General features: G+C 33.4%; 3 protein-coding genes across 5 annotated transcripts in view; all 3 read left to right on the top strand.

Annotated features, from left to right (window-relative positions):
- Positions 1 to 2,731, top strand: part of LOC141533474 (uncharacterized) — a 94,362-nt gene extending 91,631 nt beyond the window's left edge. For all 3 annotated transcript variants that reach the window (XM_074252378.1, XM_074252379.1, XM_074252380.1), the window contains exon 3: positions 1,057 to 2,731. In XM_074252378.1, coding sequence (XP_074108479.1) covers positions 1,057 to 2,325 — 1,269 coding nt within the window. In that variant the 3' untranslated portion in view covers positions 2,326 to 2,731. The remainder of the gene's footprint in view (positions 1 to 1,056) is intronic.
- An 18,293-nt stretch (positions 2,732 to 21,024) lies between these two features.
- LOC141533464 (uncharacterized) lies at positions 21,025 to 22,142 on the top strand. Its single transcript, XM_074252359.1, has 2 exons — positions 21,025 to 21,615; positions 21,691 to 22,142. The coding sequence occupies exons 1-2, from the start codon at positions 21,303 to 21,305 to the stop codon at positions 22,140 to 22,142; spliced, it is 765 nt and encodes a 254-aa protein (XP_074108460.1). The 5' UTR covers positions 21,025 to 21,302.
- A 279-nt stretch (positions 22,143 to 22,421) lies between these two features.
- LOC141533524 (uncharacterized) lies at positions 22,422 to 23,711 on the top strand. Its single transcript, XM_074252444.1, has 2 exons — positions 22,422 to 22,530; positions 22,600 to 23,711. Exons 1-2 carry the CDS (start codon positions 22,521 to 22,523, stop codon positions 23,685 to 23,687), a joined length of 1,098 nt encoding a protein of 365 aa, XP_074108545.1. The 5' UTR covers positions 22,422 to 22,520; the 3' UTR covers positions 23,688 to 23,711.
- Positions 23,712 to 25,213: the final 1,502 nt, after the last annotated feature.

Genomic DNA, 25,213 nt, shown 5'->3' with positions numbered 1-25,213 from the left:
TATAGTCCATATAAATTGGGCACGTGAATGTTTAAAATATTGTTGTTTTAAAACTTATTGTCTTGACGCGTTCCAAAATCATAAAATATACTAATTTTATGCACTTTTTTATTTCTAATAGAGGCTTTACTGGTTGAATAAAACAAAAATGGCCCCTCACACAATATTTATTACACGTTGTACACCTAAACTTCTTACATTCGTAAACTAAATTTTTTGTCAGGAATACTATTTTGTTGCATCCAAAACAATATTTTTCCCTTTCACAAACGGTCAGTGTTTTCCATTTGTGTGACCCTGGTTTCAAATGTTTATTGTAACATTCTACATCAAAAAAGAAATTATGACAGTCTGTACATGTTTTCTTCGGTAGGGTAACATCACACGGATTTTTAACCTAACACTGTCTGGATGTTAGGAACATTGTTTATGGTACAATGGTTCATTGAATGCTTTGTCGTAACGTTCGCAATAATACTTGATTGCCTATCGATTTTTAGTAGATTTCATAGAAATCTAACTATTGCATTTGTCCTCGTGATGCAACTTTTGAAAAATGTCGCTACTTTTTGACTCAGTTCATCAAGCTGGTTCAGAAAATGCCATTAGTTCAAAAGTTTATATATATATATATATATATATATATATATATATATATATATATATATATATATATACATACAAGCGTACGGACATCACCGTTAAAATAGTCAGAAATGCTTCTTAGGGCTTCCAAACGTCGAGATCTGTTGACACCTCGATTTTTGCAAAACGGGGTAAAAACAATAACCCTCATTTTTCAACAATCATTGATTTTCTTAGCGGGAAGTTAAGAAGTTTCATCCAAACAAGCCGTTTCTTTTTCATTGTGTAGTTTAAAAACGGCTTAAAACAGAGGCTAAAAATGTATCTGAATTATGTTTTTTCTATACCAAAACATTCCTCAAAGTACAATTAAAAAATATCGGACATAAATTTTCCAGACATATTTCCCTACACTATTATTAGTGATCAGATTTTTTCATTAAGTAAGCAATTATTTGATTTTGATTTCAGCAATCACTTGGGTATCGTCCTTTCACAGGATCTTATGGATCATCATACTCTCAGGATGTTGCGACTAAAAATAGCAGACCAATGCATAGTGATATCCATTATGAAGTTCGTAACAATAAAGAAAGCTATACTGATCAGGAATATCAACGTCAATTATCATACGTCCTACCAAACTATTCATTTAGAATATCAGACTTTTCGCAAGATAATGCTGAAGTTCAATCTCCAACTTATGAGTCTCCAACTATGTTTCATAATATTAAGAATTTCGAATATGCTACAATAGTAGATAATCCAAACCTAGAAAAGATTAAGAAAAAAGAAGATCCAATACCTTCAAAGTATGAACAAGATACTCATGGAATTCTTGTACGAAGCAAATCGGGTCACTCTAGAGTTTTTGACCTTGGTGATTCACGGAGTCAGAAACCATTGAATAAATTGTATTATCGCAACCCAGAGTACCAACAATACCATGTTGAATTAACTAATCAGAAACAATCGAAAACTGACGACTTCGAAACTGTTCAGAATAATCAACATGTGCAGCTAAATAATTTACACTCAGTATCATATGTATCTCCGTCTAAGTATAGAAGTTCCAATACAAAACCAAAAAATATTGAGAGCCATAATTATAGCCAGAGCTCTGCACAGGCACAAGCAGAAGCTCAAGCTTTAGAATTTCAAAAAATATCTCATTCTGCTCATCTCGAACATCAACGGGCAGCACTCCACCAGATTCGTTTAGGAATAGACAAACATAATCAACAAACTGCTCTTGAACAAATTAATCAAGGTCATTTAAGCGATGCTGGCAAGAAATTTGTTGAAAAAAACTTCCAAGTTTCAGACCCTGAGCAGATCCAACAAGCACAGTTTACAAAGCGCATATCAGAGCAAGTTGCAGAAACTCGCAAAAATCAAGAAGCTAGTGAGTATAAAGCTCATTCAGATGCAATAATTGCACTTCAGAAACAACAAGCTGCTCACCTGAAAGCTCAAGAAGATGCACATATTTTTGCTTTAAACTTCGAACAGAATCAAGTGAACGCACAAGCTAAAGCACAGGCTCTTGCCAATGCTCAAGCGGTGATATTGTATAAAGCTCATCGCGCTGCACATGCCAAAGCTCAAAATGAAGCAAAACTTGTTGCGCAGGCGCAAGCTAATGCTAGATACCATGATCCTGAACATACTCCGGTAATTCAATACTTATTACCACAAATGCAATCTCTTCCTGATTTGAGTAGCCAGTTGTCTCACTGAACTATGATCTAGCAATGCAAATTAAGATAATTGATCGAAGAAACAAAAAAATTAAAATCCGAGTTGAATTTTCATTCTAAACAACAACAAATACAATTTATCACTTAAATATATCCGTGCATAAATATAAATACGATCAGAATCACTATTATCATTGACGAAAGGTAATCATTTTTAAATAAAAATCAAAGCCTATTTTGAAAATCAACGAAAATTCAAAACTCATCACTGAAGTTGTATTATATTTATCAATAAAAAAATTACTGACAACAAAAAGCGCTGTATAAATTTTGAATGATTGAAACGGTTCAAGTTATTGCGCTTAATTCAAGATTATATTCTGACAAAGCTACACTGCAAATTGTAAAGTTGAGAAGTGAATAAAGATTGTAATTTTTATAATTTTCATAATTTTCGTTCAATGTTTCTGTAGCCCTTCACTTGACATACAAATTTTTTGAGCATTGCACACATTTCATGTTGAAATTCAGCCACATCAGATTTGGCAAAGTCAGTTGGTGCGTTTTGATAATCCAAGTTGTTTTTAATTATTTGAAATTGCATTTTCCTACCTTTCTTGAAAAGTAGAAGGTTATCAAAGCACCCCGTAATAGCGTAAAATTCTGGTAAACTTTAATTCAATAGAGATTCTAATTCACAGATATTAAAATAAGTAACAGTATTGTATTTTTCATTCTTATTTGATTGGCAACTGCATAGTCCATGTATGAAATTGAACTATAAGTCATCTAGTGATCCATACTTCTAAGGAGGATGATAATAGTATCAATGTCATATGGTTTAGTACGAATATTGGTAGAACATTCGTAACAATACTTTTCCCCATGGTTGAAATAAAAATTGGTGGCGCAGTCCACGGCCGGCTAAAAATAAGTACGTTCGTCCTCAATGTATATAAATTGACCCGATAGTGCACAGACTGGGTTAGAAGTCCCGTTAGGCGACAGGTAATTTCAGAGAAATTACCAAAATTCGAAAATCGTCCAGAGGCTACGTAAAGCGGCAATTTAATGAGTTGAATTTTCATGTGAATAGGAAATGAAATGAAGTAATAAATAAAGATAAAAATAAAAACAGAATTAAGTATTATTAAGCGATGAGTAATAATATTAAGCCCACATAAAGAATATTTTACCGAACATAAAAAGTACAATTCAGGAAACAGACCAAGGTAGATTAAGGCAGTGAGCACGAAGATTTAGCAAAAAAAATATAATAATAATAATAATAATAATAATAATAAGTCATTAAGGCGCCAGGGTCGTCATCATTCATCGGGTACGGCGTGCTCCTCCCACCTGATGAATGGTCCTCATCCGAAAAGGACCGGTTGTGGGGAGCACTTCTGAGTTGGTATCTTGTGGTAACTCAGTTATTTCCATGCAGTGGATAGTTGGCCCATAATAATAATAATTTGTATCCTCATTTGCCAAAGTTCCAGCTTGCTCATCAAAAGCTGAGTTCTTGGCAGTTAGGATGCAGAAGGCTGTTTTACTTGGTTCTCTCCGTCTCTTAAGGGAAATGACTTTGGCCTGCTGTGATCACTAACCGCCTTGTTGTGCGGAGTGGTCCAGCAGTAACGGATGGAGCTCAGGCTGGGCCCTCGGAGAATCGGACTCTGGGGATAACCCCCCAGGGCATTTAATAGCAAAATAATAATAATAATAATAATAATAATAATAATAATACGTGTTCTTTAAACACGTGCGTGATCATGGCTTGTCCACCCAGCTGACGTTTTCCTTCTTAAAGTCAGCTGGCCTGATGTCCGAGACTGAAGGGTTCATATTTGCCTGCCAAGATGGTGTCATTAACACTCTTGAGTACCGTAGAAAGGTGCTCCAGGTGCAGCTACCGGACACTTCCTGTAGGAGGTGTAGACAACATCCGGAGACGCTTATGCACCTTTTGTCGGCATGTCCAGTGCTGGCGAGAGGTGCATATATCCAGCGTCACAATGCTGCCCTGAGAGTACTGTACTACTATCTTCGTCATTGCTACGGTATTGACGTGACACCAGTGCTGCCTTATCTGCCAGGAGATATTCCCCAGATTGTTGAGAATGACAGTTGCAAAATTTATTGGAACATGTCATTTGCAACAACCCGGCGGATATATCACAACAAACCTGATATTGTGCTCTTCGACAAGGCCACTCATGACATTTATGTCATTGAGTTCTCGGCCCCGGCTGAATACAACATCTCAGCCAAGGAAGAGCACAAAAGACAAATATATCAGTATCTCCTGTTTGAAATTGGCAAACTTTACCCAGGTTACCGTGTCAAGCTTGTCATCCTGATTGTTGGCGTCCTAGGAGGGATGAAACAGTCTTTTGTATCCTCACTTGCCAAAGTTCCAGCTTGCTCATCAAAAGTTGAGTTCTTGGCAGTTAGGATGCAGAAGGCTGTTATACTTGGTTCTCTCCGTCTCTTAAAGGAAATGACTTTGGCCTGCTGTGATCACTAACTGCCTTGTTGTGCGGAGTGGTCCAGCAGTAACGGATGGAGCTCAGGCTGGGCCCTCGGAGAATCGGACTCCGTGGATAACCCCCCTGAGCATTTAATAACAAAATAATAATAATAATAATAATAATAATAATAATCGAAGAGATCAATGATTCAAAGCCAACTTTCCTGTTTCAATTTTAGACATATTCCAAAATTTTATTAATTTAAACCACAACGTTTCGTTATAAGCAGTTATGACATCCTCAATAAAACTAATATATTTTAAATTAAGTCTAAAAAAATTTTTTTATAATTTTACACATTACATGTGTAACCTTTAATACAGTGTTCGTTGATTGCCTCTTACATATCTTCATATTTTGTGTCAATTTTGCTACTCAATTCTTAACAAATATAGCACAGTCTGCATAAATATAAATTAATCATCTTGGTTTATTAATAATTTAAAATAACTAAGACGAATAAATATAAAAACGTGTTTGTTGTAAAATTAAGTAGATTCTAAAACAAACATCAAATTGTAACGGGTTGGAACCGTCCCTTGGTCACCCCTTTATTTAAAATTTATAATTAAGGGCGCCACTGGAATTATTATCACGGTTTCCAGAACCGGTCCAAGCAAGAGAGATATCACAGGGTCGAGAGAAATCATGATATTTGACATAAATAAGAACAATTCAATTTTGCATCAATTATAAATTTATTTTAACATTCTGACAATAATTAAATCTTAATTTAATATTCACACACACTCTCACACTTATAAAAGTTACTTATTCCTAACGATACCCTCATATGGAGCGTCTATATCGCAGTTTCTATCATAGTTGCTTATTCCTGACGGTACCCTCATAAGGAGTGTCTATACCGCAGTTTCTACCTAAATCGCGCTGTCCACAGGACCCTCACGCTCTACGACTCTAGATATGACCCTGGGTGGTCGCCCGGACCCCTGCCCAAGGTTCATACCGTCCTTAGCTCTTTCGCTGTCGCTCGGACCCTCACTACGGGACTAAGGAACCTGAAGTCGACTAGGACAGAGGTGGATACCATGACACTAGTCGATAACCTGTTAATACTAACCTCCTCAACAGCCCGTGAACGAGGAGTATATACTGTAAAATATTTTCCCCCCCACACACACACACACACACACACACATCCAATAAGACAATTTATCTAAATACACACTTGACTCTAATTTACAATTATTTTAAAATCCAAAATACTTTTTACAACATAACTTCCTGGGAATCAAATCTCCCGGTCTCTAACTTGACTTCGATAAATAACTTAATTTAATTCTGGTTGCTTAATTATAAGTATCACAGCAGCGTTTTATTCAACCAAAATTTTAAATTAATTAAAATTTACTCGAATTCAAACTGCCTGAATAATCGGCTTATGTCTATTTTGAATTCCAGTCAAGATTTGAGACTTAGTCTTCAACTTGGCTAAATTTTCCAAGGCTAAATTTTGTTGTTAATTATTTTTGGAATCATCATACTGGAATTTGACAAAATTTATTTATCGAAGTTTATTGAACAAATTTTCTTCCATTGATAATTTTACTCTTGCAATTTTTATCTGGTAAATTAATTTATTACTTAACAATTTTAATATTCTAATTCAAGGAATTTGTCTATGGTAATTTTATTTTATAATTTTTGATAATTTTCCAGAAGTAAATTTCAATGGTTAATTTTAATTTTAAATGTTAATTTATTGTTACTTATTGATTTTATTGGTCAATTTTAATCTAACTTGGACAATTTTCTAATTTTAATTCCCTTTAGTTTTCTTCTAATTTCTAATTTATGATACATTGAATCGACAGAATTTCGCTTAGATAAATGACGCAGTTTGACTTAAATTTGTCGATATCAAAATTTCTGATTGGTAAATTTTAATCTAAATTTATTTGACCAATTTTGTAGTAATATTAATTCTAAATTTTAGCCTCTTTTATTTTTAATTTTGAAATTTTTTGACTTATTAAATTTTCTATTTGTTCAAATTTCTATTTTAACTAATTTCGACTTCGACTTGTAATTTAGGTATTTTAATTAAATTCGAATAATTAATTAACTAATCAAGCAGGGTGATTGGAAGACGGAACCTGGCCTGTGCCTAGAATTTCCGGGGACGACGCAATAATTTACCGGGGTTAAACTTTTGTTCCTGAGAATTCTTTGACGACTTCTTTTCTTTATTCGGGTCTCTTGTCGTTCTCGTGGACTTCTAATAGAGGCAACTTTGTCAGCCAAATCTCACGACTTCCTGGGTACTCGGGTTCACTTGCGTCGCATCTCGGGATTTTCAGCAATAATTTATCTGGAAATTCAGGATAGTTAGAATTGTTAATATAGGATATTTAGGCTGGGTAAATGCCTAGCAATAAATATTAGGTTTATATATTGAATTAATCGCTCTGAAGGTTCCACAGGAATCTCAGAGGAGTATTAATATTTACCTTGTATTCCCAAAATCTCGTGCTGGTTGCTCGGGCTCCGGCTTCACAATAACGTTTTTCCGTACGCCAATTTCACTTGTCCCTCGTGTGGGATTATCCCCACCCGCGGAACACTTATTTCCTAGGCCCCGGAACTTATGTAAATTTTATTGCTACTGCGCGAGCATCTTAGACCACAGCGCCCTGTGATCCGTCGATAACTAACCGCGGCTAGGGCGAGGACCTTCAAAGGGTAATGAAGGAGCCCCGTGACAAAATAAATGACTTATTTATTATATGTTGTTGATTGTTGGGAACCCTCGTTGAAGTAGATGGCAAAGGACGGTAACGCAAGGATTCTCAAATGGCGGTTACGTTTAGCAGAATACGATTACACAGTTATTTACAAACCGAGGAGGATTAAAGTAAATGCAGACGCGTTATCGCGGAATCCAACGAAAATGGTTAACGTTACAACTCCTGCTCAAAGAAGAGTAGAAAAACGCGAATTTTTAGAAGACCGATTACAAAAAGTAATAGACGATTTCGAGAACTCTCAGAAAAAGATAGTAGAATCAGATAGTTTTCAAGAGTCACCACTCCCAGAACCTCGGTTGTCACCGATTGCTGACAGGCCTGTGTTAGAGATTACCCGAAATAATACAATACAAACAATAGAATCGAATGAACTAGAAAACCCTGAATTTCGGTTGTCACCGGTTGCTGACAGATCGGAAAGTACGGAGATAGTCCCCGGAAAGATAGGCGGATTATCTAAGGACGTAGGGGTAGGCCACGCAAAGTGGTTGTTAATTCGAACAATCCAGTTGAAATTGAACGAGCTGAATCAGGTTCACACTTGGAAATTTCCCAGAGTAGTGACTCTAACACGGAGGATGACGAACCATCCGATGTTGAGTCAAAACAAATAGAGAACACTGTAGGATTTGAGAACAATGATATTACTTTACCAACGCAAACACCAAACATAGTAACGTCAAAGAAATTATTTCAATATAGACAAGATAATTTAGTATACTTCCTCGATTCGAACGGTTGTTCTTGCGACAACGGTTCAAGAGCTTTAAAGGAACTAAACAAACTACCATTTACCGGAGTTACAGAAACAGGACAAGTATTCTGTACTAAAATTAACAAGAAAAATTATTTTGGATTAATTGTATTGAATGCCAGTGGGGAGTCTTCATTGCGCATTCAAAGTAATATCGGGAAAACTTTAGTTAAATTAAAGGGCATCTTACGGGACAAAAATTTGAATACCTTCTCAATAGCTTCATCGGAATACATCGCTAATGTGCCTTGGATAGACGTTTTGAAAATGTTGACCGAAGTATTTAGTAATCAGATCAATATCAAGGTCATAGTCTGTTTAGGAAAGGTTCGCTACGTTTCACTTGAGGAACGTGATAGAGTCTTTTATGAAGCTCATAAAGCTCCCTTGGGGGGACACAAAGGGGTTTCTAAAACTTATCATAGGATTAAACACACTTATTATTGGGAGGGTCTAAAGGATGACATTCAACGTCGCATTCAGCAATGCCTTGAATGTCAATTAAAAAAACTGGTACGAGTCAAGACTCGTCAACCTATCCTCATTACCGATACGCCGGGAACAGTTTTTGAAAAGATCGCAATGGATATTGTCGGTCCATTACCAGTTTCAGAGGCCGGTAATGAGTATATCCTGACGATACAAGACTCCTTGTCAAAATTTTGTATTGCAATCCGTCTTAATAATATGTTGGCTGCAACTGTTGCTGACGTTTTTATTAAACGTTTCATCTGTCTTTATGGAGCCCCGAAAGCTCTGCTTACAGATCAAGGACGGAATTTTATCAGTACTTTCATGCACAGAATAGCTAAAGGTTTCAAAATCAAAAAGATCCAAACCACAGCCTTCAGACCCCAATCTAACGATTCTTTGGAAAGATCGTATCATGTGTTAGGAGAATTTATGAATTTAAAACAATATGTTAACAAAGAAGAAGACTGGGATGAATGGTTGGAGGTAGCCACCTTTTCATATAACACTTCGGTACATGAAGGAACTAGATTCACTCCCTTTGAATTAGTATACGGAAAAGTTGCGCGAGTTCCTTCTGAGGAACTCCTACATGATTTAGATTGTCTGCCTACTCATAATAATTACATTAAAGATCTAGTTACGAGACTAATTGAAATTCGAAAACTCGCTAGAGAGAATCTAATAAGCGCTAAAGAAAAGTCAAAAATTCAGTACGACAAACATTTGAAGGTAGTTAACTTCAGAGAAAATGACCTAGTATTCTTGCTAGAGGGGCCTAAGCCAAACAAATTTGGTGACCATTATGATGGGCCTTACCAAATATTACAAGTTTTACCCAACGAAAATATAAAAATCAAAAAGAACAATCAAATTAAAACAGTACATCCAAACCGGTTAAAATCGACAAAAATTTCCGAGACAAAAACGAAAATTGAACCCAAACCAAATAGGGACAATAAACAAAAGGATCCAAATCCTGATTTTAAACTTTAATTTTAACTTATTAATATTATTTGAATTACAGGATGAGCCCTAACTTATCAATGGCTATTTCGTATTTGTACTTCTTATTTAATTTTATTCATTACAGCTACGCAATAATAGGAAATGATTGCAATCAAATCACAAACATGACCACCATCTCGTTGGTGGACATAGACGATTGCGACATTGAACCGGATCACGTGGACATAACCGTAGTAGACGTACATTTATTACAATTAAATGATTTCGAACACACCGAAATCTTTCAATGTAAAATCGAAGTGACTCGATTAATTTATTATTGCGGATATTGGGAATATACATATATAGTTAATAATGTCTATATGGGATAATGTCCATGCGATTCACTGTGAAGCGTGTCAGATAGCGCACGATCATGGCACGTTTCACCTCGGTAACGCGATAATTGATGGTTTAACCTCGAATTCGACTACTATCCGTAGTATTACGCTTGCAGGGAAAGCGGGTCTTGATGGAACTTGTAAAGGGGCCCAATATTCGGATCCTTACGGTACCTGAGACAATGTTGTAGTCACAGGAAGCGTAAAGATCACTCTCCAAACTTCTTGGGCCCGAGTAGAGTCTGAATCCAACAAAGTTTATATACCATCAGGATCTACTTGCAAGTTAGAAACGGGGTCTTGTATTGACCCTGAAGCAGGGTATACCTTTTGGAATCCTCTACCAAAAAATTTTGTAAAGCTAATACTTATTCTGTACTATTTAAAGGAGCTGTAACTAAACTCAAAACAAAAAAAGACATAATATAGTCAGTAAATGTAAGAGATACGAGCTTTTCTTTGATTGTAACCTGGGAAGAGACCTCATGCGGCCTACCTATAATTATAACTGAACATCCTAGACTTTTTATTGTTCAAAGATCAGATTTAAAAATATTAGATGAAGAAAATATAGTAAATATGCATTCTGACAACAGGGATATGTTCCTTTACATAAATACAAAATTTATATATGTAGAGAGGTTCATTAGGTCTCAGATCCGTTATTTGTATAGAGATGTATTGTTACACCGTTGTAGATTAGAATGAGAGATACTACGAAATAGCCTAGCGATAGCAGCGACCCAGCCAGACGAGTTCGCCTACCGATATATGGGAGGGCCAGGTTATATGGCGATCTGTGCGGGAGAGGTCATTCATTTAGTTAAGTGTGTACCAGTTGAGTTAAAACTCTGGTCAGCAGAAAAATGTTACAACCGTTTACCAGTCCGAAGAGGAAATCAAACCCTCTTCCTCACACCTCGCACACATGTCATCACCACACAAGCAGCTGAAATCCCTTGTAACCCTTTACTCTTTCAATAGTACATGGTGGGAAAAACTTGGTACAAACTCCTGCCTAGTCCTGTCGAGACTGTAGCTCCACTAAGCTTGAAACCCAGTACTAAAGTAACGTGGAGTTATAAAAATCCACATCATCTAGCTACGAGTAGGATATACACTGAAAAGGAGTTGAATGAGATGAAGAACCGCATAATGTTCACTATGGAACAAAACGCTATAGTTGCCAACGTTATGCAAAGAATCACCAACGGAGTCCACAGTAACCAACCATCGGTGATGAATCTACTGGACGAGGAAGCCCTGGAAAAATTAACAGAAAACGCCTGGGAAAAGACCTGGGGAAAATTCTTGAAATTTGGAACCTTCAGCGCCGGAATAATTGGAATTTACGTCATGGTTAAACTGTTCAAAGCAATTGCAGATACGATAATTCACGGTTACACTCTCCATTCAGTTTATGGATGGTCAGTAAAATTGATTGCAGCGTTGTGGGCCTCAGCAACTCATTTATTCTTGCATTTAGCCGAACCAAATGACCCAACGAGTGTTCAACGACAGGATCCTGAATCAGGAAATGGACCTACAGCACCACTAATGAACTCTGACCTCTACCGTACGTTGCTGCCAGTTTCGCCTGACCCAAAGGACCAACCAGCTTCGTTAACTCCAAAGGATCTAAAATCAACAACGGTGACGAATGGAGGTCGCACTTTTATAAACTGATCGAGTAAATGACCTTAAGGGGCACACCTAGTGTAACGGCCTAAAAAAAACGTGATTTTTGGGAATTTTTATTAAAAAAAATACTTTATCAATTATTTTAAAATTTTAAGAATATATTTATACATGTTTTAAGAATACATAATGAAATTTTTGAAGAAAAAAATTAAATATTTTTTAAGTTATCGTCGATCTCTAACGGCGCGAAAAAAAAAGGTCCTTCACTGCTGCAGTGATTCCGGCCTTCTCCGTGGATGAAATCTAAAAAAAAAATATCTCGTTAAACTAGATAATATTGTCTGTACAATGACCTACGATAAAAAAAAAATCAAAAATTGACAATATGGCGGCGTTTTAAAAAAAATAGTCCAATTTTACCTAAAATTTTGGTCGTTTGTGGCCTGCGAAAATTCGATTTTTGATCAGATCAAAAAATCGATAGGTCATTGTACGGAGAACTATATATAGAACATGTAAAAAAAATTCGATAGTGATCAGATTATTTGTTTTTGAGTAATCATTGCAGCAAATTCGGAAAATGCTGTTTCGAGAAAAACGCGTTTAAAGATAAAATGATCGTTTCCACTGTTATAAGTGGTTTAAAATCATATTTACAGCAAATCTGCTATTCCAGGGCCATATAATACACCTTCCTCTTCTTCGAAAAGGGCTTGTTCAGCTGAAGAAGCTTTTCTTCGAGATGATCGACCTTCTTTTGAAGAAGCCCTTTGGCGATAATCAGCGATTCGTATTCTCATGTCGTCCTTAAGAGCCGCAAAATCTCTTGCTGCAGGTCCAACTATCACTCCCATTACATTGAATATCTTCAAAATTGACGAATAACCGTCATTAAATATTGCAGTTGCAAAATTATTTGACAATTCAATAGTTTTGAAGCCATTATGAAGATGCTTGGGTGAAAAGTGCCAAAGTAAACCGTTGTAGCTTTCATTGTTGTTTTGAGTATTGTTACCTTTACATCTATCAAGCAATTCATATCGAGATAAGTCTTTATAAATAGGTTTTATAGCTTCTTGTACTTCTGGATCCAGTGGGAGGTAATCGTGTTTAAATGTACTAGTGATTCCTTCAGCTTCCGCGCGGCGATAAGCGCACCAACTTTCAGCGCCTTCTGGACAATTTTTATGATTTGGGTTTTTGTCAGTTGAACAGAAATGATAAAATGTTGCCCAGATTGCTTTATACATTTCATCTACATTATCTTGATTCCTCATAATTGCTAAACCATAATATTTTTGGAGTTTATTTATAAAATTTACAGTTAACTTTTGTGATGTTTTACTTTTTCCTCCTAATTTCTTATTAATGTTCTTTACACTTCGGCAACGTGTTCCCATTCTTTTTTCACATGTAGATAGCATTCCAATTTAGCAACAGGAATATCATAAGGATTCAAATCTATAAGTCCTTTGTGGGTAGCGCTATCACCATCACCAATATAGCGGGTATATTTTACACCATATTTACTAATGGAACGACCAAACATGTCTTTTACACTATCCACTTCCATTTTTGAGGCAGATCCTTTATGATTGGCATCACATTCTTCATCGTGTAATGATAGCCATTCCTCATAATCTTCAGGTTCGCTATCTTTTTTTTTTTTCAAAAACACAACTCTGACAATATGTAGATTTTACGCATGAATCAAGAATTTTCTTGCTGTATTTTCTTGCCAGCGTAACTACTCCAAAACGGGAAGTATGGCCACGTTTTTTCCAGGTACCATCGCCGCTAACAGTCAAATTTGTCTCCGAATTTTCTTTCTTTAATGTAAGCTCTTTTTCTTCATTTATAGCTTGCTGCATACTGAGCTTACAAACAGTTTCGGCTGCAATCTGTCAATTCGTAAAACATCCCGCAAAAGTTTGGTCGTAAAATTTGCATGCTAAATCCATTAATCCACAGAAAAAATTTATCCCATTTATTCCGATGCCCAAAAGACGCATCACAGCAACAATACGTTTATTTATTTCAAATGCGTTATTAATCATTGGTCCAGAATTAATATACGAATTGCCACATTCACAAATAATAGCAATTTTGAACCCTAGGCCTCTTGAACTTGCTTGATTGAAAGTAACTTTTTTTTTGACAGGTTTTACACACCACTAAATTACTAATTGCACTAAAAACTGATAAAAATTGCAAAATACAATATCCATGAGATGGGTCAATCACAACATTATTGTCATTATTTTGTAATAACTTTTCTGCGGACGTACTGGTATTCGCAGTAGATTGCTCAAATGTAAATCTATTTCCGGTGAACTTGCGTTTTTTCGCAATTGATCGATGCTTAGGAACATTGTGAGTTCCTTTTTTATTTGAATATGAAGATTGATCACTCATTTTCAAGAAAATAGCACGTGTAAAATTATGATGCGCTCGATACAACGATCACAATGAAACTAAATGTGTCTGGCTCCGAAAATAATTTACGTGGCAGTAAACGAAAAATTTCTAGAAATTTCTAGAAATTATTATAATGATATATTTTTGTATACCTGAGAGCCAACAATAGAAACTGGAATCGTGTTATAGGGGCTGGAAGAGACAGTAGACTCTGAACAATACTTCAGGTACGTCTCGCAGCTAATGACACTCTAGCTGCCGAGCGGCTGCTCTTTAAAATGTTATAACTCAAAAACTATTTGAGATATCGATTTGAAATTTTAATATGTTATTTTTAAAGGTGTAATCTACCGAAATATGAAAAAAAAATCGACTTTTTCGAAATTTCACACTAGGTGTGCCCCTTAAATCGATGAGTATACAATAATAGAATTGATGTTGTACTCATTTCAATCGTACTTCCATCAAACAATGGGGGTGTTATGTCGGACTAAATGTTCGACATTTTTAATTAATATTGAATAGGCTTTAATTATTTTAGTAATAATTTTGTAATTTTGTATTAACATACATTTATTTTGTAATCTTCAAATTTATCAATAGTATTTTCAAAAGAAACTTATTTTAAAAATTGAGTTTTTAGTTGGACCTGACCACACTAAGGGATTTGAGCCTGAACAAATACCCTAATGGAATTTTAAACTTCGTCGAGATCCGAAATAAAAGTTTTAGATAAAAAGATAAATGTAAATATAAAGAATAGTTTAAATAAACTAAAAGTAAATAATGATAAAAGATAAAAATAAAAAGGAATGTTATGATAATTCTAGTATCAACAGAAAAAAAATACATGTTGATAATTTAAGGAACAAAATTTCATAACTCTAATTTAAGTTCAAACAAAAAAAATAAATAAATGTTTTCTTTTATTTTCGAATAAAATAACGAATTTAATAAAAAGAAAAATTTAGATCTAAGAAACTAATGATAATTTGTAATCTATGCACAAACTAATTTTTATCTAACTAATTTAATAATACCTCGTGAATAGAATAATAAGATATGATCATCGAAAATTATATTTTAATTGATAATTTAAATTAGTGAAAAAGGTAAAAATTTAATAATAATTCCTTTTCTAATTATTAAATATAGAATTTAAGAGAAGAGGATCAACAGGCCCTTGAGACAACGTGAAGGGAGTAGTGCGCTGGGCTCTACCCGAAGCGATGGGCTCCTTGAGAACGGGAAACTCGGACCACTTAGTGTTATTGTAATTGACCTAGACTTTCCCCGGAACATAGAATTTAGGAAAATGTCACCGCCCCCAAGGTCTTGTCGATTTTAGTTTTCCAAGTTTTTCAAATCAGTCCAGTTTTAGTTTTTACCACCTCAACACGAGGTCAAGTTTTAGAGTAAGTCCCAAGTTTCGTCAGTTCGTTATACAATTTAAATTTTTCATTTCGTACAAGTTGATTAAAATAGATTCGGTTTCATTCCTTTCTTAAAATTACTGAAACAGGCAAGAAACAGTGACACCGATATTGAGTAAGTCTAAAATTATAATTTTAGTTTTTTGTGTATTTCTTTTTTTACTCCAAATTGAAATTTTGTATTAGAATTTTAAAATATATCTATCAAATTTAATTCATATTTTATTATTATTTATTTCTACAAAATTTTTCCTGTAAGCTTCAGATCCTTATCTGTTAGCCTAACGGCTAGGATAAAAATAATTAAATTTTAGTTGCGTTTTCGACGTAACAAATATATAATAATCGATGGAATATATTTTGATAGTCTTAATTTGTTTATTTTACCAAATCTCATTATTACATCATATTTACTTAAACAACAAAGGAAATAACGATTTTATTGTTAGGCAATAGCAGAGTATATCGAAATATCCTATAGGAAATGTAACAACTTTTTTATTCCAGAAGTATTTAAGCGTTATGGTAAACATCATTTTGCACTTTTTGTGATTACCAGAAAAAAATATTGTTATTTTTTTTTTTTTTTAAGAAAAAATTTTAATAACATCTGACTATGCAAGTCTGATCATATCTCATTACATTTAGACTCATATATAATCAGATCTGATTATATATGGACTTGTATATAATTAAATATGGAGTTATGACAGCCAGGTATGATCATATCTAATTATATATCGATTCAAATATAATCATATCTGATCATATATAGACTCATATACGATTATTTATGGGGTTATAACAGCCAGGTATGATCAGATTTAATTATGTATAGACTTATATATGAATGGATACATATAATCCTATATGTATATAGTGTATAGTTTGAGGACATAATTCTGATCTACTGTATAGTTTGGGGACATTTGCATAGTCTGAGGTCTGTCCCCGAACTATTATTCGTTCTAACGTATAATTTGGGGACATTGTCCCTGAATCATGCATAAATCGTAACCGATACTTCAGGGTCAGTTTCGGCATCGAAAAAATAAAACATTTTTATGAATTGTGATTATACCATTTCAATATTTTTTTCAGATATGTATACTTTGGAGAAATGTCCTTAAAACATACTTTCGCTGTAACAGATATTTTAAGGACATGTCTCCAAAGCATGCTTCTTATAGACTCGATGATTCGAGGACATGTCCTCAAAACATGCTTCTTATTGACGATATGCTTTAGGGACATGCCTCCAGAATATCTTTTAACTTTTATGTAATTCAGTGAACTGGAACTAAATTAACAGTGATTAATTAGGTGCACGAAAATATTAACTCTATTAGATAGTTAGTATGTGACGCATTGATTCATATATCGGCCTTATTATCTATATTCATTGAGTATAGTTTTTCCACTAGAGGTGGGTGCGCACTATCATCGTGTTTCAGATAATTGATATTTTTAATTTCCCGCTAATAAAATCAAAGATTTTGTGAAATCGAGGTTCTGTTTTTACCCAGTTTTGCGAGAATCGAGTTTTCACCAGATCTGGACGTTTAGAGGTCCTAGGAAGCATTCCTGACTATTCCCGCGAGAGTGTCACTGTGTGTGTGTGTGTGTGTGTGTGTGTGTGTGTGTGTGTGTGTGTGTGTGTGTGTGTGTGTGTGTGTGTGTGTGTGAATGTAAGCCTCATAACTTTCGAACGGCTTCACCGATTTCGTCGCGGTTAACGCCATTCGAAAGGACTTGACCAAGCTAAGATTCTGAATACCGTTTGGACTGATTTAAACCAGTAGATTTTGAGAAATCTCCGAAAAACAAGCACAAAAATATTTCTTGACGTGTGGTTTTTTTAGAATTACTTTTAAATGGCTTCACCGATTAATTTCAAAATGTAATTTGCTCTCAAGATTAAAAAACCATGTTAATCACCTCAAGCCCGGTCAAAATCAGTTTATTCGTTTTTGAGTTGTCGTCGATATAAAACCGAAAAAAGAGTTTTTCGGAATCACATCAAAATTCCTACTTTGATCGTTAGAACTTTAAACTTCTTTGTGAGTCCTGAAAAACTGCATCGACTGCCACTACGTACGTGAAAATCTGTTTATTCATTCAAAAGTTATTGCAGTTTTAAAATTTAAGAAATACTGTTTTATGAAACTTTTACTAGATTTTAGAGCTCGGAGAGCTCAAAATGACATGAACATCATATTTTTAAGCTAGAAGAGCTCAAATACGTAGTAAGTGCAATTTTTAGCGCGTAAATGTGCAATTCGCGAAAAGTTGCTGGGATGGCCTATAGGGTCAATTGTTTTTCTAATTTTTTTTCTTCAAGTTGACTTAGTCCATTGGAATGTTATATTTTTTAGGCCTAACTATGCATTTTTTAGAGGACGCAATTTTATTTTTTCGATGTGTAGGGGGGGTCAATGTAAAGCTAAAACCAAGTTTGTGGGGTCGCCACCCTTGTCTCACGGCCGCCATCTTGAAAATAGGGGTTGAAATGGTTTTTACGATATATCTTTTAAAGTATTTATTTGATAGAAAAAATTTGTTAACATTTTTCGTTGCAAATTAAATTCTCTACAACTTTGGCCAAGTAACTTTTTATCGTAGAACTATAAATAAAAAAGTTATAAGTGAAAATATTCAAAAATTCGACAAAAAATTTCTATTTTTCAAAATAACTTTTTCTTATATTATTTTTCGAAAAAATTAAACTCGACCATTTTTGTAGATCGTTTCTTGAGGAACAACTTTTATGGGCAACATTTTTTCATTAAGGCAATAGCTAAGGTCTTACAGCGCTCCGTAGTGAATACTATTTTTCAGTACTCTTAACTATACCTATATTACACGTGTATACTAATAATGTGTCATCAGTTCTTGTTTTTTTTTTTTTTTAATTATAAATTTTGCAATATTATTGAATTTATAATTAAAAAAATTATAATAACAAAATAAAAAAAAAATACAAAAACTGATGACACATAATTGGTACAGACGTACAATGCCCTGATTAGAAAAAGTGCTTTGAAATGATTAAAAACGATTTTGAAAGATTAAAAAAGATTTGATGTGGATACTATATAGGTATACTTTTAACATGGGTTTAATCTTTTTAAATCTCTTTTTCTAATAAGGGTGCTTTTCAATGATTTGTACAGATCAAGAAACTCACGGAAAATAGAAACATTGAAATTTGAGAAACTTTAAGTTTATAAATCACTAAAGACATCTCTAAAATTAGATATCATTGATTTTGGACATCTCTTAATATTTACAAATATAAATTCTTACAACTTAGAACAAAGACGATTAAAAATGTAGTAATCATACAAAATAAGCGCTAAGAGATTTAGAATACAAACGATAACTAAAAATTAATTAATTTTCCTATTACTGCTGCTCCAGGAAGTTGTACAGTTATTTTTGATCGATTGTCCTTTTATTTTAAAAATCTACAGAAATTTTGCTTTTAATCTAGGTATATATTTTACAGGATAATTGGTCAAAAATAACTTTACAACTTCCTGGAGCGGCTGTCACAGAAGCTGTTGGTAGTTCCTGGTCTTCCAAAATATTTTTTACCACTATTAAAAGCAAAATCTTGGTGTGTTTTTATAATTAAAAGACAATCGATCAAAAATAACTGTAAGCTTCCGGGAGCAGCAGTTACAAGAAAATTAATTAATTTTTAGTTATCTTTTGTATTTTAAATTTCTTAGCTCTTATTTCGTATGATTACTACGTTTTCAATCATCATTGTTATAAATTGTAAGAATTTATATTTGTAAATATTTAGAGATGTCCAAACGTAAAGATATCTAAATTTACTTGTCTATGTTTAGAGATATCCATTTTATTAAGTTTACAAATAATTAGAACTGTCGTCTTTTCTAAATTTCTAAATTTTTCAATTGTCTTTTTATTGACTTGTTTAAATTTATTATTTTCCATTTTTTTAAATCTCTGTCATTTTACGTGTTTGTGTTATGGTTTGTCTAATTTTACGAATATCTTGTTTTTAAATTTTCTAATTTTATGCTTATCTTTTTTGAAATAATTCCATTTTTTTTTGGTAACTGAATTTTTACATTACTACCTCCTTTATTATTGAAATTTTAAATCATCTTTTTTTTTTTACAAATAATTTTTTTTTTATTATTTCCAATATATTATTTATCTAACTTTTTTATTTAGTGATTTCTTTACTTAAAGTTGCCCAAATTTTAATGTTTCCATTTTCCGGAAAATTCTTGACCGGTACGAATCATTGAAAAACATTGTATAATATAGGTATAGTTAAAAGTACTGAAAAATATTACTCACTTCGGAGCGCTGTAAAACCGCAGCTATTGCCTTAATGGAAAAATATTGCTTATAAAAGTTGTTCCTTAAGAAACGATCTACAAAAATAATCATATATACTTTTTTCGAAAAATAATAAAAAAAATAGTTATTTCAAAAAATAGAAATTTTTTTCTCGAATTTCTGAATATTTTCGCTTATTACTTTTTTATTTATAGTTATACGACAAAAAGTTACTAAACCAAAGTTGTAGAAAATTTAATTTGCAACAAAAAATATATACAAAGTGTTGTCATCAAATAAATAGTTCAAGAGATATATCGTAAAAACCATTCCAACCCCTATTTTCAAGATGGCGGCCATGGGACAAGGGTAGCAACCCCACAAACTTGGTTTTAGCTTTACACTGACCCCCCCCCACATCTCAAAAAAATGAAATTACGTCCTCTAAAGAATGCAACCCCAAATGTAACTTTTCAATGGACTAGTTTGTGTTTATATTGGGGCTATTCCATGCCAAATCGACCACTTTTGACCCCGACCCTTTTCGATTTGGCCGAAAGTTTTCCATCCTTTTCTACCCTATAAAAAACGGTTCTCAGAATTTTTTTGAATTTTTTTACCTAACTCCAAAAAAGTTATGAATTTTTCAAAAAAATGGCTTTTTTATTTTCAAATAGCCATAACTTTTTCAAAACTAAACATTTAGGTACCTTTTTTTTTTTTTTTAATTTTTGTTTTTAGATGTACTTTCCGATAAAAATATTAAAAAATTTTTGTAAGTCAATACATATGGAATTTTTCAGTTTTTGACAAAAATCAATGATTTTTCGAAGTTCGACATTTTTTTTTAATTTTTTTCTAAAATAAACTTTAATCAATTCCACAGTTATCCCTGTAGAACCCAGATTGGGCCGATTTCTCTTTCTATTTTTTTATTCAATTGAAAAAATATTGTTAAATTTTCAAAAATGGAAAATTTTTTTCATAAATTTTATTTATATAATGAGATAAATACAATTCAACGATTTCACGGCATTATATTTACAATTTAGAGGCTTCATCGATGACTGTATTTAGTAAGATTCAAATTTTAATATATCAATTAGATCGATAAACTAGGGATAACAATTATCGACTTACCTATAGCCAGTAAACTAGATGCTATAAGCTAGTATGTTTTGATTAAAAGTGCGGCTTTTTCATTTTGAGATCTAAAACATAACCTATAAATCTTTTGTGCAATCTAGTGTTTTATAAAAGATTGTCATTACATTTGTTGTATAAATAAATAATTTCTCTAGTTTATAAGCGCTTTTTTAATTTGTCTTTATGGCGTCAAAAAAGGTATTTGATCGGTGTTGTAATCCTTTTGAGTTGGAATCTCATTTTAAAAAAATTGGTTTACGTCCGGCGACTGATATTATGAAAGTAACGTTAGGATTAGATGATAATTATTTATTATGCAGTTCATGTCGAAAAAAAGCTTCAGAGTTAGTGAAACAACAAACAAATGCTCGTAATGATCCTAGTGCTGATGTAAGTGACCGTGAAGACAACTATAGTGACAATAATGACAATAATGATCAGGCTGATAATGATAGTAATACAACTGCCATGGATCTCCCATTATCCTTATCATTCCGTAAGTTTTTTTAATTATTTATACGTTACTTGAATACATTTCTAGTAGCTATATGTTTCACTATTATTTTTTAAGGTTCCATGTCATTTGATAGCGAACCCAAAGCATCACAATCAAGCTCAGGATCCCAAGTTAGCGCTGCAACTCAATTACCCGTAATAAACCATGCATTAGAATTGTTAAATCAATCACCGATTCCATCGAAGAAATTGAATGATAATCAATTTTTGAACAATAAAATAAATCGGGTATCCGACAGCTTGAAAAAAGTTTTGCTTTCTTCTTCAGATGAAGAATCGATTGATGACGATGGTGAAAATTTTCGCTCTCTAATTAAAATGTTGTATGATAAATTCAACGATAAAGAAACTGATAAGTCTTTGAAAATACAAATTTTAACATTATTACCTGTAAAATGGAGTGAGAGACGTATTTGTGAAACTATGAATACATCAAGACATTTGTCAAGAGTAGCAAAAATTTGGTTGAAGAAACGGGTTTACTTTCTACACCTGAATCGAAATTAGGTATGGGTAGCGTAAAATCGATGTTTTAAATACACTTGAAAACTAAATTACTCAACATTTTTGTATAGGAAGGACAATTACTGATCAGGTAAAATTAAAAGTTGAAAATTTTTACAACGATGATGAATATAGTGCTCAAATGCCCGGTATGAAAGACTTTGTATCAATTCGAAGTGATGATGGTAATCGGATACACGTCCAAAAAGACTTATCCTGTCTAACTTAAAAGAATTATACCAATGTTTCTGTGAAATAAATCCTACTGAGAGAATTGGATTTTCAAAATTCGTTTCTTTGCGACCAAAACATTGTGTGTTAGCAGGGGCAAGTGGAACACACACCATCTGCGTGTGTACGATTCATCAAAACGTGAAGTTAATGATGCTTGGTAATTATTAAATTAATTAATAATTATAAATGCGTGAATTTTAAGTTTACTAAATAACTGTTATTTTAGGTGCAAATATTTATTCTTTGACAAGGAACACAGAAAAGCCCATTAAACACTACAGCGATTACTTGAGCATGATTATATGTGAAAATCCATCTTTTCAGTGTTATTTAGGTGGATTTAAAAACTGTCCTGGGGTCGATGAGTTGAGTAAAATTTTAATAAAATGTTTTGAGGACCGTGAAATCGAGAATATTACATATAAATATTGGATATCAAAACCGAGGAGTAGTTTAGAAACTATTATTAAGCCTACAGAAGAATTTGTGGAAAAATTTTGTAGTGAGTTAGAAATTCTTCTACCTCATTCGTTCATTGCTAAGGAGCAAGCCCAATTCTTGAAGACATTGAAAGAAACATTGAAACCAAACGAATACGTTATTATTTGTGATTTTGCAGAAAATTATGCCTTCGTAGTACAAAATGCGGCAGCTGGTTTTCACTGGAATAATAATCAGGCAACAGTTTTTCCAGTCGTTATTTATTATACAGTAAATAACAAACTTGAACACAAAAGTTTAGTAATTATCTCAGATTCTAACAAACATGATGCCGTTGCTGTTCATGTTTTCATCGAAATAATAACTGATTACGTGAAAAGTCTTCCTGAACGTTGTAACAAGATTTATTATTTTTCTGATGGAGCTCCTCAACAATTTAAAAACTTTAAAAACTTTGTAAATTTATATTACCACGAAGATGATTTTGATATTCCTGCTGAATGGCATTTTTTTGCGACTGCCCATGGGAAAGGTCCGTGTGATGGAATCAGTGGTATTCTCAAACGACTTGCAGCGAGAGCAAGTCTCCAACTCGCGGTAGACAAACAAATAACGACACCAGAAGAACTTTTTGAATGGGCTTCTGCACCGGATAACTTGCCGAATATTATAGTGAAGTTTTCCCCAGAAGAAGATTATGACACAGCAGTAAATGATTTAAATGATCGATTTTTGAAAACGAAACCGATTACAGGAACTCAACAACTACATTGTATAATTCCGGACAAAAATGGTTGTTTACTAGTTAAAAACTTTTCGAATTCGAATGAACACAGAATTTGTAAAATATTTAAACGACAGAGAGAAAAGTAATTAATTTTAGCTGCATCAATTATTGATCTTATTAATTACAGTCATCGATGAAGCCTCTAAATTGTGAATGTAATGCCGTAAAATCGTTGAATTGTATTTATCTCATTATATAAATAAAATTTATGAAAAAAATTTTTTTCCATTTTTGAAAATTTAACAATATTTTTTCAATTGAATAAAAAAATAGAAAGAGAAATCGGCCCAATCTGGGTTCTACAGGGATAACTGTGGAATTGATTAAAAGTTTATTTTAGAAAAAAATTAAAAAAAAAAATGTCGAACTTCGAAAAATCATTGATTTTTGTCAAAAACTGAAAAATTCCATATGTATTGACTTACAAAAATTTTTTAATATTTTTTATCGGAAAGTACATCTAAAAACAAAAATTTAAAAAAAAAAAGGTACCTAAATGTTTAGTTTTGAAAAAGTTATGGCTATTTGAAAATAAAAAAGCCATTTTTTTGAAAAATTCATAACTTTTTTGGAGTTAGGTAAAAAAATTCAAAAAAATTCTGAGAACCGTTTTTTATAGGGTAGAAAAGGATGGAAAACTTTCGGCCAAATCGAAAAGGGTCGGGGTCAAAAGTGGTCGATTTGGCATGGAATACCCCATTGACAGAATGGAAAAATTCGGAGCAATTCTGAAAAAACACTTTTCTCGGTTTTCTTTTGTCAACGATAACTCACGAACGAATTAACCGATTTTGACCGGACTGATAGCGATCGATGTGGTTTTTCAATGTTAAGAGCTGATTAGTTTTTAAAATTAATCGGTAAAGCCGTTTAAAAGTTATTCCAAAAAATCCACCTTTGAAAAAATTTTTCTTTGTAGTTTTTTTGCGATTTCTCAAAATCTTCCGGTCCGAATCGATCCAAAGTGTATTGAAAATCTAAGTTTGGTCAAGCTCTTTCGAATGGCACCAACCGCATTAAAATCGGTCAAGCTATTTAAAAGTTACGAGAGGTTTACACACACACACACACACACACACACACACACACACACACACACACACACACACACACACACACACACACACACACACACACACACACACAGATAACATCGCGGGGGTAGTCAGGGAAGCTTCCTATGACCTTCAAACGTCGAGATCTGATGAAAACTCGGTTTTTGCAAAACGGGGTGAAAACAATAACTACCCGATTTTTGAAAATCTGAGATTTTTAGAGGGAAGTTAAAAATTTTTGACCAAATTTCGAAGGGGGGCCATTATACCCCACCCTCCTATACAGCCCTTGGAAAGTAAAAAAGAAAATCTCAGTTCACATGTTTGTTGACCGCGGCTTCGCCTCAGCCAACAATTACATGTGATTTAAGACTTTTCTTATTTTCTTCTTGAAGAGGTGTAATATACTATAATGCATTGAAAACATAGTTTGAGGACAGTGTCCCGAAATTATATAATGCATCGAATGTATTGTTCGAGGACATTGTTCCGAAACTATTTATTTTATCGAACGTATAGTGTGGGGACAACTCTTTGAAAAATTGGCGTATAAGAAA

The sequence above is a fragment of the Cotesia typhae genome, unplaced genomic scaffold (assembly GCF_013202065.1).
Source record: "Cotesia typhae breed Kobodo isofemale line unplaced genomic scaffold, CoteBio_Ctyphae contig_9, whole genome shotgun sequence".
NCBI lineage: Eukaryota > Metazoa > Arthropoda > Insecta > Hymenoptera > Braconidae > Cotesia > Cotesia typhae.
The sequence above is the reverse complement of the archived record's forward strand: the minus strand, read 5'-3'. Positions and strand labels throughout refer to the sequence as shown.

Coding starts and splice junctions, on each gene's coding strand:
- LOC141533464 (XM_074252359.1), top strand. CDS start 21,303: ATGGCGTCAAAAAAGGTATTTGATCGGTGTTGTAATCCTTTTGAGTTG. Junction 21,616..21,690: donor CCCATTATCCTTATCATTCC/GTAAGTTTTTTT, acceptor TTATTTTTTAAG/GTTCCATGTCATTTGATAGC.